The sequence below is a fragment of the Apium graveolens genome, chromosome 6 (genome assembly GCF_009905375.1).
Source record: "Apium graveolens cultivar Ventura chromosome 6, ASM990537v1, whole genome shotgun sequence".
NCBI lineage: Eukaryota > Viridiplantae > Streptophyta > Magnoliopsida > Apiales > Apiaceae > Apium > Apium graveolens.
The window spans coordinates 57,397,176-57,413,699 of NC_133652.1; the positions used below are offsets into that span (position 1 = coordinate 57,397,176).

The window sequence follows — 16,524 nt, forward strand, 5'->3', positions numbered from 1 at the left end:
AAATACCATCCTTATTTATTGAGTCTAAGTCTGCAACAAACAAGCTTCCTTTCCTTACTCTTTTCAGAGCAACTTCACTAGTTTTCTTGCTGGTAAAAGTGCATTCTTCTTTGTTGAATAAAACTTCAAAGCATTTGTCTGCAAATTGGCTAACACTGAGAAGATTCACTTCAAGACCAGCTACTAGTGCTACATCATCAATGACCCATTGTGAATCCTTTGCTGTTGTCTCCAAAGGTCACCAATGGGCCAGCTTTCTCCTCAAACTGTGATAGCAGGGCCTTATCACCTGTCATATATCTGGAAAATCCACTGTCAATGATCCATATGACTTTCTTCACTTTGCCCTGCACACAATGAGATGTAGGTATATTTAGTGACCCAAGTAATGTTGGGTACTTTCTTCTTGTTAACTGATTTAGCAGAAGTAGAGTGAGTTGTTTCATATAAAATAGGGTTCAATGATTTTTGTGCACTTTCCCTTTCTGATGTAGACTCAATTTTTGTTTTTTTGAGGTCTACTCTCAGTTTGTGGCAACTCTTCATCACTTTCAAGTTGCAAGGGATACAGTCAAACTTATCACAGAATGAGTAGGGATCATTTAAATCTGCTTCATTGTATTTGCAAGCTCCTTCAGTTGGCTTACTAACAACCTTTTTACAAAGGTGAGTTAGATGATTTGCAGAGCCATATTTTTCACACTTCTTTCCAGGAGCATCTGCAACATAAGCCAGATTATTGCTTTTGTTTCTCCCTATTCTCCCATTTCTATTTTTCTTCTTCTTTCTTGCATCTTCAATCTTTATTTCTTTGACAGGAGTCTTGGTGCTTTGATTGTCCATGAGATTTTCTTTAGCCTTGGAAGACTGAGTTGAATTTGCATTTTTCTTTTTATTATCCTCATCTGCAATTTATTGCTTGATGATCAATTCTTCTTCACTGAAGTTTATTTCACAAGTCTTGAACACAGGTGACCCAACATTTCTCAGCATTGCTGGAACATTTTCACTCTCTGTTGCTTTTCCTCTGTCACTTATGTTTTTCTTTTTGCTGTTCAAGGCATCATAATCAAGACCAATAGCAATGTTTGCACATGGTTTATTTTTCTCATGGTACTGACCAACCAATTCAGATACATTCCTGAAGGACTTCAACTTTACTTCATTTTCTCCAGTTTTTCCCTTAGCACAGCCTCAATCTCATTTGCACACTTGAGCTTGTTCTTCAGATAACCATTTTCTTGTTTCAAGGCTTCAAGCTCCATTATCAATAATTTAGTTCCTTGTGTTTCATTCTCAAGCTTGTCATTTATTTTTTTCAGTCAGCTCATTTCTTCATTTGCAGCCACCATGCTTGTATGAATGTGAAATATTTATGTGCTCATCTTTTCAACAGTTTCCTTATATTGATTCACATTTAAATCAGTGGAGGTAAGAGTTGGTACCTGTGATTTAGGTGAGGATGATTCTCCTTTCTCAAAGTCCATGAGTGCATAGTTTCCATCTTCATCATTTTCAGAGTCATCCCAACTTTTACCTTCTGCAATACAAGCTTTGTTTTGCTATTTCTTCAGAAGAGCTTTATCTTTACTTCAAGTTCAAGATAAGCTTTATCTTTCTCTGCCTTCTTGGGTTTCCTGCATTCTGTAGCAAAGTGGCCTAGTTCATCACAATTTAAGCACCCTATCTTAGATCTGTCAACAGATGCAGTTTTGTAGCCATTCTTGCTATCAGAATTGTACTTCCCTTTTTCCTTCCAGCTGCTATCTTTGTTGAAAGACTGTCATTTACTCTTGAAGTATTTTGGCTTCTTTACTCTAATGTTAGAGATAGCCAAATAGGCCATTGACTGATCTAGCTTATCCAGTTCTTCAAGAGTATATAACTCATCCTTTTTCCAATTCCAGAATAACTTGCTCTTGTGAATCATTTGTTCTTTGCTCACTTTTTAAGGCAACTGAAGTTTGAGATCTTGGTTCATCATTGGATGTTTGGCTTTCATTTACAATTAAGGCACTTGAGCCATCCACAACATGTCCTTGACCAGATCTCAATGATTGCCTTTGAATCATCTCTAGTTCATTTATTTTGAGAATTTCATATAGAACTTCCAGAGTTATTCTGCTCAAGTCTCTCCCTTTCCTGATTGCTGAGATTTTCTGTTCCAAATGATCAGGAAGAGTAAGCAAGAACTTTAGATTCACTTCTTCAGCTTTATAGTATTTTTCATGAAGTTGCAAGTCATTTATCAGCTTATTGAATCTTTCAAACACATCAGTAATGTTTTCCTTTGGCTTAGCCATGAAACCCTCATACTGTGGAATCAGTATCCTTCTTTGATTTGATCTAACTTCCTCAGTTCCCTCACAGAGTATCTCATTCTTTTCCCATATTTGCTTGGCAGTGTCACAGTTGACAATGTTGTTGTACATTACATTGTCAAGTGACTCAATCAATATTAATTGCAAGCTGCTATCCAGGGAAACTTTCTCTTTTTCAGGGTCACTATACTCAGAAGAAACTTTTGGAGCATAATGAGCTGGAATAACCATGTCTCCATCTGTAGATTCCTCAACTCTAACCATAGGAATGAAGGGTCCATTCTTGAGGATCTGAATATAGAATGGATTGGCCATCCTAATAAACAGCATCATTTTCTTTTTCCAAAAAGTGTAGTTAGTTTTGTCAAAAGTAAGAATTTTGATGCTACTGATTTTCTGTGTATTCATTCTTCCAAGACCTTGAATCTGTTTACTTTCAGATTTTGCTCTGATACCACTTGTTAGGAAATGAATAACACACAGAGGGGGGTGAATGTGTTTTACTGTTGTTAGGCTTTTCTTGAATGTTTTTGGCTTGGTTGAACAAAGTAAATTAATTCTTGTAGTAAAATGTGTTCATGCAGAATTTAAGCTTGCAGAAAATAAAGAACACAGATCTTCAAAACTCACTTAATTTTATATTAAAATTAAGATTATTTTGCTATAAAATTTCTAGGCTCTTTGTTGATAAAGAGCTTAGCTTCTTCGTGTTACAAAAAATTTGATCTAAATTGTTACAACTGACTAAAGGACCAGTGTTAACTTTATAACTTAGTTAACTGCTGATTTACACAGTGTGTAATAAGACATGCTATTAGCTTTTCTAAACTGTCACTTGTCATTTCTATTTATAGAAAAGTAGATCTTCCATTTCTGGCTTAGCATATCTTTAGCATCCCGTGTTCACGTTGATCTTCCTCTGTCAGTTAATCTTTACCATTGATCTTGCACATTCTTCAAGCTGCTTTTTATAGACTTGTCAATCCAGCTGTTGGATTGTTTGTTGATTGTTTATCTTGGATATTGAACTGATCTGCAACTTTGTACTTTGAGATTGTATCTTGAGATCTCCAGTTTAGGTCTACAGAACACTTGACATCTCTATAAGTATATTGGCTTATCGAGATCTCTAGTACTCTTTATTTAGTTTGGCTTGTAGAGGTCTTCAGTTCTCTATAAGAGAATTTTGGCTTGTCGAGATCTCTAGTCTTCACATCTTCACTTTGACTTATCGATAACTCTTAGTTCTCTAGTAGCTTCTTGACTTGTCGATATCTCAGAGTTCTCTAGTCAAATTTAACTTGTCGATATCTCAGAGTTCTCTAGTCAAAATTTAACTTGTCGATGTCTCTGAGTTCTCTAGTGAATTTAGACTTATCGATATCTCTGAGTTCTCTAGTAGACTTAGACTTATCGATAACTCAGAGTTCTCTAATGAATATAGACTTGTCGAAAACTCTGAGTTCTCTAGTGAAGAAATGACTTGTCGATATCTCCAACCTTCATGTCTTCTTGACTTGTTGATATCTCACTGAGTTCTCTAGTAGCTTTCCTGACTTCTCGATAAGCCATTCTGGAGTTCTCGAATGACTTCTCTATAACATTAAATCTGTGACTTGTAGAGATCTTGACTTAGAGTATTTTTCCTAAAACAGATTTATTCAACTCCAAGCTTCTTCATAATTCTTCTGAGGCATGATCTTCTTGATCTTCTTCCAGATAGAATTCCTAGGCTTGATACTGCTTATAGAAAAAGACTTCAGTCCGCTCCTTTGATATTTTTACAGACTTTACACATTACAAGTACAAAATACAAATTAAGATAACAATACAACTTACTTAGGGTTGGCCCCAAGCTTAGCTGATTACCAAAAATAACAGTTCATTAATCTCCTTAGATCAGATGTCCATTTGGCTTACTTCATATTCTGATAAGGGACACTAATGATATTATTATCTTCAGTGATCTTTGACATCATCACTTATATATAACAGTACATAAATGGAATCTTTACTCCAACATATTTTCTGCTCATCTTGTTAGTTGTTGTGATTTTTGAACTCTTTGTTCTTGAAGAGCTTACTCTGATACCAATTGTTATTCCCTAACAATCTAACAAAGAATTACAGATGGGGGGTTGAATGAAATTCTGGCTACTTTTTAGATTTTAAGAACAATTCTTCTACAAATAAATAACTGTGTTTGATTTAGCAATGGTGCGGAATGAAAGTAGTGTAGAAATAAAAACACAAAGTATTTAAATACAAGTACTTAAAAACTTTCTGGTGGATTGAAATTTTCCACCAGAGATATATATATATGAAGTAGAGAACTCTGTGTTACAAAATTGTACACAACTGCTTACAAGTTGAACAACAAGAACAAAGAATTTTTTTACAGATTTTGCCTTATCTATGTCTCTAGTAAATGCTTACTAACTTGGATACTATTCAACTTCTACCCTTGGTTTATATATCACCAAGTTACATGATAAAAAGACAAGATAATAAGATAAATTATTTCTAGTCTAATTTCATGTTGTTACACTTCTCTTACCAGCATCTTTGAATATCTTCAGTTTAGCATGAAAATGGAAATGCTTCTTTGTTCTCTAAAACCTGAATTAGGCTGCCACATTCCATTTGCATACAACCAACGCATGTGACTGTCAAGTCACCATCAACTGCTCTTTTGAATATGATCATCCGTTGAAACTTAGATTGATCATCCGTTGAAACTTAGGTTGATCATCCGTCGAGACTTCTGTTGATCATCCGTCGAGACTTATGTTGATCATCCGTTGAAACTTTGTGAATCATCCGTTGAGACTGTTTTCTTGACATTTGACTCCATTTCATTTATACAAGATTACAAGGCATCTAATATTTACAATTAACCATCCTATCTTGCATATCAATCTAGTAGTCAACATGACTTACACATTCTACAAAATCTAGTTCACTAAATTACTTAAGTATGCAGGAATGTGCTACTAATCTTATTGTTACATAAACTACTCTTTTAACGGATGTTGAATTGATCATCCGTTGAAAACTACAATTTCACTTAAATAAATTCTACTAAGTGTTTTGTTCAAGTTATTATCAAGTACACAACATATTCCTAACAGTTCCGTAAGCAAGCATCTTAATTGCAGCTATAACTTTCTGGAGTGATGACAGTTCACGAACTCCCACAACATCAGTTCTTTGAGTAAACTAATTATCATGAGTTGTATCTGCATCTTCAATTCGTAAAAATAATGATTTGCGCATCCGAAATCTTCGACGAAATTGTGTTTCTGTATATGTAGGTTTATCTGATAGATAATCACGGTATAATCTAGCATGACCTTCTTATCTACTACGATTTATCACACGATGATTAATTGTAGAACCACCATAACTCGGGTTAGAATCAGCTTTGCCTCTGATGATGAGAGTAAGCAGCACTCGTTCTAATTCTTGATTCATGTTCTTCTTCTTCCGCCTACATGATATTCATGAATCATTCTTGTGATGTTATTCATTAGAGATGAATTTTTTATACATGAAAATAAATTGAACCCTAGCATGCGTGTGTACTATATGTATATGTATTTATTAATTTTAGTAATTATAATATATATTTATTTATTTTTACGTGATGTTAAGTGTAAAAATAATTATAAAAAAACTATAAAAAAATTTATTTTTAACCAAATTTATTAATTACTTATATAATTATTTTAATATAACAATTCATAAAATATTGATAAAATAATATGATAAATAAATTAGCTAAAGATTTTATAAAATATAAAATTAGGGTTTGTTAACCGATTTTTATCATGTTTAAGATATTACAGTAGTATCATCAAATATATTTTTATTAAATATATTTTTTATTTTCACTTAAATTATAAAACATTAGATTTAAAAAAAAAATCTTCGTAACTTTTAAAAGATAAACATTGAAATTTGAAAATAACAATAAAAACAGTTTTATATAATATCAATTTTTTAATGAAATTACAAAAATCCCCAAATTCTGTAACCCTAATTATCTGAATCGAGTGTAGAAAGCCCGGAAGAAATGGTGGTGCTGCGGTGGTGGTTGAAGAAACTCAAAACCCACCCGATAATCAATAATATCTATACATCTACTTACGCAACCATCTCAATCAAACAATGCGATTTATCCAAGAAAACAAGCTCTTCAAAGCTTTTACAAACATATGGCTTCTCACAGACCCATATTAACAAAATCTTGGTTAAACAACCTGCTTGTCTTCTTGGGCCCAAAATCCTAAAGCCCAAGCTCGAATTTTTACTATCTATTTGCAATCAATCTCAATCTGATGTTATCAAGATTGTTAACAAAACCCCACATGTGCTTAGGAGGAGTTTGAAACAACATTTGGTACCTATTTTCGATATGCTTATATCGGTTACGGGTAGTCATTGCAGTGCTGCTGCTGTTGTTATTAGTAATCCATTTGTGCTTACTTACTGTATTCCCAGAGATTTGTTACAAAATATTGAGTTATTGCAAAAGCTTGGTGTGCCTGAGGATCAGGTTTTGAAGTTTGTTACGGAATACGGGCAAGTTACTGGAAAGCATCATGATAAGTTTAGTGAAGTTGTAATGAAGGTTCGGGATATGGGCTTTGATCCTTTGTCGTATGGTTTTCGTAGGGCTGTTACTTGTTTGTGTCTTATTAATGATGAGATCTGGGAAGCTAAATGTAAGATTTATAGAAGCTTTGGATTTTCGGATAATGAGATTGTTACGATGTTTAAGAAGCTGCCTACTGTTATTGTTTATTCGGATAAGAGAATTACAGAAGTGTTGGAGTTTTATGTGAAGAAGTTGGGATGGACTCCTGCTAGGTTAGTGGATTTGCCATATGTCATTGCGTTTAGCTTGGCGAAAAGGATTATACCGAGATGTTCTGTTTTGCAAGCCTTGGAGTCTAGAAAATCTATAAGTAGTAGTTCTGGCTTTTATCAAATATTGGGGATGAATGATGTTGCATTCTTGGAGAAATATGTCGCAGCATACATGGATGAAGTTCCAGAGTTGATGGATGCTTACACCGGCAAGTTAAGGTTTGATGAATACACTTTTAGATGCAAAGATTGAGTACACTTTTGAGTTGCAAAGATTGAGTAGAGTAAGCCCCCGGTAAGTTCTGTAATCCTTAATTTGATATTGGGTTTTTGTAACTTAATGTGTTGCCTGGTTTTGTAACTTAAAGTATCTGCAATGAATCTTATCATGGTACTATATTAGTAGATTATTAGTGAAGGCAAAAGGAAAAGAAATTGTAAGAGGGAAACATAGTCTTTTTGTTCAATGGTTGCAATTTATTTAATTCTTCAGTTTTACTGGCTTAAGATTATTACATTGCACAGACATTTACCTACTGAATACTGACACACATGCGGAAAAGGTCTCCACATGTCACACTGAAACCTTAAATAGGAATAACATTGTCATAATTAGGAGGGGCTTATTAGTACACATTGATGCTGAATATTGAATTTTTTGGATGAGTTGTGTCGGTAATATGTGTGTGTTTGGGGGATAGGTAATTAGCGGTCAGACATGTACAGAAATGGATTTAGAAATATGATCCCTGCCTGCATAAACAGTACAGTAATACAACGTTATCGTCAAACTTAGTTGCATATTTTCATCACTGAATCGAATGATGAGAAAGCAGTCCCAACAAATGGTCCCATTATACACATAAGAGGATAACAAAAATTTTGTTATTTTAATACACACTTGAAATGAGCCCGCAATGTTGCTCGAGATATGAAAGGAAAGACACATGTACACATAATGCTCTATAGCCAAATCATAGATCTCTTCTTTCTGCTTTGAAGTAAAATAACCTAAGCTAATCTATTGCTTAAATTTCGCTTGGACCTCCATGCAGGCCACTGTTTGATCTTCCACTTTAATCTTCCCTAATTGCTGCCTCTGAAAACCTTATATGTATTTCAACTTGCACTTTTATCTTTCTTACCTACTCCCCCCAGGCTCCTTCCGACTTAAAATTATTTATGTTTTGTAGAAGTTTGAAAATGATCTTTAGTTTCAACAACTTAATGTTTGTCTAAACACTCTGTAGCAAGCTGTTAACTGGTGAAGCAATAAAAATCCAAGTTAGGAACCAAGTTCGTCTTTTTTAACAAAGAACCAAGTTAGGAATGAGTAACACAGTTTACAACTGAACAGAATAATTCACAAAATTCTGCTTTACAAACTCAAAATGGCACAATTTCTCTAATCGGATCTTTCCCAAACTAACACAACACACCAACACAAACACTTGGTAATCGATAAAAAATATTTATTGATTAGTATTCGAAACTAGTGTTTTGTCTCATATTAATATTTTTTTTAAAAAAATATTAATTGATAATTCAATTTTAAGGAACTCCGGATCTTAAGATATATCTAATTAAATGATATTTTCAAGTTTTCAGAAAATAAAAAATAATAATTTTGTTGGATATCCATGATTTTTTTTAATTAATTGTTTTTGTAAACGAGTTCTCTAGTTCAAGTCGAATCGAGTCCTCGCGAAATAGAGAGTTTCAAAAGTGGAGTGTAATCGAGTTTCAGGTATAATCGGTTCACACAAATAACTTAAACAAGGTGAAACATCTACCCGAATTTAACTTATTTAACGAACCTGTTCAGTTATTGTCTAGTTCGAATTAGAGCTCGACCTAAATTATACACTTTTAAAAATTGATAATTAATTTCTTTGTTCGGGTAAAAATATATGATTAAAATGTTATTAAGCTTTTTTTCCAAGCTAGATATATGTTTTGCAAAGATAGTGGTTTTATTTTTTTCTTTAAACTAAAAGTATGTGTCAATCATCTCATTCATCTATACTATTCATCTATACTATATTATCTATATTATTTTATAATAGACGAAATATTAAAAATTTAATAATTGATCGGTCGATACTTGCTGAATTTACGTAATTGCCTTTATTTAAATTAAAGTATATTTTAATTCTTATTAAATTTAAATATTATTACACTACTACTTACTTCTTACAGATATACACACATTCCGAACCCTCTTTCCCAATCAGCTCAGTTCATATTAAAGAGCAAATTGCTGAGTATTATTACATTGGAATGATGGGGTACGTGTTAAGTGAATTATAAATCCCTATTGTGACCTTCAAGCTAATTTTATCTGTATTACTATTCTATTGTTCATATAATAACATGAGGTAGTATAAATATGATGGCTGAAATTTAATTAGAAAAATAATAAAACTATGATCAATATAAAGTTATTAAATAGTTCGGTCCCTGGCTTACATCATTTAAATCTATAATAAAATAGTAACACAAGTTTATGACCGGATTGTTTAATTTTAGAATATTAGAAATAAAAACTTATTTATTACAGGTGGTTTTAATTGTTTTAATTTTTTTTTTTACCTATTTTCACATGCCTAATTATTATAAATTTCAATAAAAGATATATTTGATCATACTTATTTAGGCATGAATAAATTTAAATAATATATAAAATAAAAATAATAAGAATAAAATAATTATTTAAAACAACCATGCATCGCACGTGTTTTAAGCTAGTATTATTATAATAAACGAAATATTGAAAATTTGGCAGTTGATTGCTCGGTATTTGCTGAAATTATTTAACTATCTTTACTAATTAATTCCTACTAATTCATATGATAAACTAATTGATTTTAAAGTAGGCTTCTAATTTTTTATTAATTTGATTAATATAAAGATACATGATTGAATTCCATGGAGAACACCTTAATATGAGAAAACCGGAGAACACTTCATTTTTTTATATATTTTTTTGTACCTCTTATTTAAAATGCATGTGCAACGTTAATGAAAATAAAATTTTGTATATAGGAAAAACAATTTGAGGAAATTTTTGCATAACATATACATATGTTATGCACAAATTACAGAACATAATGCACTTTTATATTTATAGTAATTATGACATTGTTTATTAAAATTTTAAATATATTATGTAAAACTAAAATCTGTTTCTGATAATTTTTTATGCAAATGAGGAAAAATAGTAAAAAAATATTTGCAGAATACATAAATATAATTAGAGAACATACTAGTTCTTTAGGGAATACATAAATATAATTGATGCCAGCGGGAGTCACATGCATCAGTTCTCTGTTGTCCGAGGTTAATAAATTTCTTCGAATTAATTTAATTAACGAGTTTTTTTATCGTATAAAATTCGCAGGCACTACCTTTCGATTCTGATGTGCCCTGGATAAATCTCACGGACTCGCGTAATAGCCTACGTTACGTGAACCAAGATAAATCAAACTTAAGCGACAGACTCTGTTTCAGTTTCAGGATGCATAATCATAAATTCTCCTCCTGTGAAATTCAAACATATGACCAAGAGAATAATTATCTCATACTTAATCAATTGAGCCCGCTCTTGCGAGCAAGCTTTTTTTAACCCTAATTAGTCTAAACCTTCAAATGAAAATTACATAATTTTGGCGGGTTTTGTTTTTTTTTTTTTTGACCAAAATGCAGAAGTTTTATTTCTCAACTGAATCAAGCACAATACAATCTTTAACTATGACCGGAATAGAGCTTCCGTCAAATATACGATCAGGATACATATGTGACAATCGAGCAAGCTCGTGTGCCGACCTATTCGCAGACCGTTTAATGAAATACAACTCCATGTTGTTTAACCCTTTGATTATCCTCCTGCAATCCTCAATAGTGCGTCCAAACCTTGAGCGCATGTGGACTGAACTTCGAATGCTCTGGATCGCCACTAGGCAGTCAGATTCCACTACAGTCTTGTCCCATTTCATTTCTTTTATCCAGCTCAAAGCTTCTTTGATCGCTACAGCTTCTGCCATACTGGGTTGCAAAAGCTCCTGCAGAAGTTTTGTTTTCGCGCTCACAAGACCACCTGTATAGTCTCTGGCCACCATTCCCATCCCTGTGGCATGTCTGTCATTGAATGTGGCTGCATCTACTGAAATCTTCACTGTGTACTGTTGAGGTTTTACCCAAATTTCTGCCCCATCCCCAGGCATCGACGGTTGGAGAGGGACCTTATAGAATCTATTTTGGGCTATCTTCCATTGTGAGAGATATTCTAAAGTAGCTGCAACTACACGCTATGGCCTCGAAAATTTTTTGTTCCACACCACATCATTTCTATACCGCCATAAAGACCAGCAGAGCATAATCATCTTGACTTTGTTTTCCTTTGATTCATGTAGTAAACACTGCTCAAACCAATTCGCAAATTCCCAAGTCGAGTCCCACACTGGTGAAACCTGCAAAACCTCCCAGCAACTAGCTGCAAAAGGGCAGTGGAGAAAAATATGAGCTGTATTTTCAACACCAGACTTACAAATTTCACACAAAGAGTCAACTTTAACTCTTTTTTGGATAAGCTGCATTTTAGTAGGTAAACAATGAGTCAAGGCTCGCCATAGCACACTTAGAGCCTTCTTGGGAGCTTTAATTTTCCAGAGAGCTTTCCAAGAGCTATCATCGTCATGAACTGTCCATGCTCCTTTTTGAACCTGCAATAAGTTATATGCACTTTTCACCGTGTACTGACCAGTGATATCCCAATCCCATTGTAGCATATCAGAATCCAACTCTTCTTCAATGATAGTTGCTTGTATACTTTCCTGATCCCTATTATTGAAGATATCTGCAATCACTTCCCAATCCCAATTCCTTGTTCCTGTGCACATTAAGGAGCTGACTTTTTGATTGACAATTGATGGAGATACTGTCGTGACAAATGCATTCTCCTTGTTTCCCAACCATGGTTGGCCAATAATATTAATATCATTTCCTGTACCAACTCTCCAGCTTGAACCAGTTAAGATGACATTCTTTGCTTCTAACAGACTTCTCCAAATGAAGCTCGGACTAGAACCCAAGCTGGCTTCCAAGAACGACGTGTCCTTAAAATATCTGGCTTTGTAAATTTGAGCTGTAAGACTATTTGGGTTCGTGATCAGCCTCCAACATTGTTTTCCCAACATTGCCAGATTAAAGTCACGAAAACTTCTAAATCCCAAGCCTCCAGAATGTTTGTGTTTAGTCATACGATCCCAGGCCATCCAGTTGATCGTACGGCCACCAGAATCAGTCGAACTCCACCAAAAATTAGCAAGCATCTTTTCAATTTCTTTGGTGATTTCGATGGGTAATAAAAACACATTCATAGCAAATACTGGCAAGGACTGAGCAGCTGTTTTGATTAGTATTTCCTTCGTTGGTTTTGAGAATTTCTTCGGTCTCCAACTCTGAATTCTGTTTTGAACTCTATCTTTTAAGTAGGCCAGCACCACTGATTTCTTTCGACCTAAGATGTTAGGGAGTCCCAAGTACGTGCTATGCTCATCTGCTTCCTTCATCCCAAGCTTATGACTTACTTCAACTCTGTTGTACTGGATAACATTCCCACTAAAGAAAACTGAAGACTTTTCCTTATTAATTTTCTGCCCCGACGCGTCTTCATACACTTTTAAAAGTTCCAGCACCTTGTCAGCTTCATTCGTATCCGCTTTACAGTACACATAACTATCATCAGCAAAAAACATGTGTGAGACTATTGGAGCTTTATTGCATATTCTAATTCCATGAATCAACTTTCGTTCCTCGTATTGATGAATAAGAGCTGATAGCCCCTCCGCACAAATGATAAATAGATAAGGAGACAAAAGATCTCCTTGTCTAAGTCCTCGACTAGGGCAAATAGGACCAATAACATGCTCCCCATGAACAATATTATATGAAACTGACATGACACATTGCATTATTAAATGCGTCCACCAATCAGAAAATCCCATCTTCAGCAAAATGCCACGCAAAAAAGTCCATTCAACTCTATCATATGCTTTAGACATATCAAGTTTCAGAGCCATGTACCCTTCTTTCCCAAATTTCTTTCGCTTTAGATAGTGCATCACCTCAAAGCTGACCATAATGTTGTCTGAAATCAGCCTCCCCGGTAAGAATGCACTCTGAGAATTCGAAATAACTGAATCAAGAACTAGCTTTAGTCGATTGGCAAGAACTTTTGTGATTATTTTCATGACCACATTACACAACGCAATTGGTCGTAGCTCTGATAAGCATGAAGGGTTCTTTTTCTTCGGAATGAGGACTATATTTGTTTCATTTAACTCCTTCACCACTTCTCCTGTATGAAAAAATTGCTTAACCAACCATACTATATCTGGGCCAACAACATTCCAATGTTTCTGAAAGAAAGCCGGGGTCATGCCATCTGGCCCCGGGGCTTTATCGGGATGCATTTGAAAAATAGCGTGTCGAACTTCCTCATCTGTAATTTGACTAAGCAGCTGCGCATTTTGTTCTTCACAAATTGTTTTCGGAATACAGTCAAGAACATTCCCCTCTTGAGTATTAGTGGCTGTGAACAATTGCTGGTAATAACTTTTAATCAGCTCATGTAACCCATTCTCCCAATCGAACCAATGCCCCTCCTCACTTTTCAACCTCTGGATTCTGTTTGTACGACGTCTACTGTTGCAGGCCGCATGAAAAAATTTAGTGTTTTTCTCTCCGGCCTGTAACCAAAGCTGTTTCGACCGTTGTCTCCAAAAAATTTCCTTCTGATCCAACACCAAAAATAATTGCTTTTTTGCTTCCATATATTCCGTTTTTGAATTCTGGTCTCTGCCATTTCTTGTCGCCTTCAAAATCCGCTTACATTCCTTTATTCTCTTATTAAAACAGCCTGTGATTTCCTGTCCCCAACCCTGTAAATTGTTAGCACAATTACGAATTTTGTTCAACACGCTATCGCCAGGCTCCTCCTTCCAAGATTCTCTCACAATTTGGCCACACATTGGCTCAGTCAACCAAGCATTTTCGAACTTGAACTTGAAATTATTCTTATTCACTTTCTTTACTGCTGGTATTGGCGGGTTTTGTTAAAAAGCTATGTTAAACAAAAATTATAAGCATCGCGCACTTGCATTTATTTAGATTTTAGAAATCTTATATATCATATAAAAGAAACATTAAAAAAGTTTAACTTTATCTGAATTTCAAATAATTTATTATTACTACTAAGTTGCTAATGTTTTAAAATGAAAACACCAATTATCTTTTTCAAATAAAACACGCGTTATCTTTTCTATTCCATATAACTAAAAACCCTGCCAAAGATATCATGCAAAAATCTATCTAATAAAATATAATAATTATATTATAATTATTAATAGCTAATCAATTAGTTTTTCCAGTTAAAACACATTAGTTTATCAAAATTTTCAACCGATTGCTTTTTTCATAAAAACAACAATTACCTTTTTCAAATAAAACATTCTCGTCTTTAATCTTTTCCATCCGCGCAACACACACAATCTTTTCTATTCCGTATAACTAAAACACTCATGCCAAAGATATCATAGACAAATCTATTTAATAAAGTATAAATACTATAATTGTTAATAACTAATCAATTACTCTTTTCAGCTAAAATACATGAGCTTATCAAAATTTTCAATATTTCGTCTATTATATAATAGTGTTAGGTCCCGAATTATCGTAGAAGGGGGGGTTAAATATGATAAACACTAAATTAAAAAAAATCGAATCTTTAGCAGATGTAGATTTAGTGCTCGGTTAGAGGTTCCATGTTCTTGAGATGAATAGTGTTTGGGAATATAAAACGAAGAACACAAGATATTCGGGAAAGTATATATTCGTATATAAATCCTCGAGGGGTGTTGCTACACTCCGGTAAATAAATTAACCGGTTAAAATCTAAGAAGAACAAAGTTCCTAACTTCTACAAAGATTTACAAATTAAATCCTATACAATGATCTACCTTTTGTTTGTCTAAGGATTTAACTACCGGGTAACGATTATAATGCCCCTAAGAATATACAAGAATTAAATTGGGCATTATAACATTACTCCGGTGAGAAGTTAAACGGATATACAAAAAGTTTGAACTTCTCTATAAATCTCTGCTACCATTTCATTACTCTCTTGGGAGAGAAGATGAACAGAATGAATCCCCGAAAAGGCTGAATACTTCTACTGCAAATGTGTAGACTTTATATTCAATAAAGATGTGTGGGTAAATATTGACCACACAAATTTATTGAACTGAGGTTTCTGTGGCGACCCGGTACAGCTGTTCTGTGGTGACTACGGAAGTTCTGTGGCGACCAACTACAATAAAACTAATACAAGGCAAAACTAATATAACATAGCCTATGGCGAGACCAGGAGTACTACTAGTGCCACTTAAACTTAACAAACAAAAACATTACTTGTGTGGCGACCAGGGAAAGATGTCACCCCTGATTCCCTTTTTTCATTTCTTTTTTTTTATTATTTTCTTTTTGCTTTTTCTATTTTCTTTTTCTTTTTAAGTTTAAATTGTAACTAAATTAATTTATAAAATAAATTTAAATATAACTTATATAAATAAACTAATTTAGATTTATAAAATAAACTTATTTAAAGTTTATAAGATAAATTATTTTAAGTTTATTAAATAAATTATATTAAAGTCCACTAAATAATTTATTTAATTTACCAATTAAACTTTGAGTTTCGCCAGTCCCCTAAGCTGTTTAGCTGTATACCTCGCGCACCTCTTCTCGTACTTTAACAGATAAACGTTCAATCCAAGTACGTTCCTCAACTTAACAATTCTTCTATAAATAATATCCAGATTCCTTTCACGAGCTGTTGACGCCTAGTGCAACTGGTCTGGTTCACAGACGACTAACCCCGATTCAGGTCTTCGTATTATGGCCTTGATTAAATTGTTAAGCTTGCAACAACTTTATCGCTTCAGACACTGACTGTCAATAAACAACTGTACTTTCACTGGAATCCTTTATGGTACTTTAGACAATGTCTTCATTAACCTTTGTCTATATCCTGTTTTCAATTCTTCAGATTCCTATGCCTTCGAACACTGTCTAACTTCAATCAATGCGAATACACTGAAATCTTCCGGTAGCACTTGTATACTGAATCTTTAACATTTCTGAAACTCTGAAAGTGTTTAACCTTTATTCTTCACTGAGGCATGATCATATTAATAAATTTCTTTCAGTGACCTGTAAACAGATTTCAGGCTTTCTTCTAATCTTTTGATTCTTTGTATTTGCCTTGTCTTTA

General features: G+C 33.8%; 2 protein-coding genes across 2 annotated transcripts; one reads left to right on the plus strand and one right to left on the minus strand.

Annotated features, from left to right (window-relative positions):
- The first annotated feature begins 6,349 nt into the window (after window positions 1-6,349).
- LOC141663771 (transcription termination factor MTERF15, mitochondrial-like) lies at window positions 6,350-7,700 on the plus strand. The gene has a single exon (XM_074469585.1). The coding sequence runs from the start codon at window positions 6,397-6,399 to the stop codon at window positions 7,444-7,446; it is 1,050 nt and encodes a 349-aa protein (XP_074325686.1). The 5' UTR covers window positions 6,350-6,396; the 3' UTR covers window positions 7,447-7,700.
- A 3,203-nt stretch (window positions 7,701-10,903) lies between these two features.
- On the minus strand, window positions 10,904-11,416 carry LOC141665099 (uncharacterized). Its single transcript, XM_074471081.1, has one exon. The coding sequence runs from the start codon at window positions 11,414-11,416 to the stop codon at window positions 10,904-10,906; it is 513 nt and encodes a 170-aa protein (XP_074327182.1).
- Between the last annotated feature and the right edge of the window lie 5,108 nt (window positions 11,417-16,524).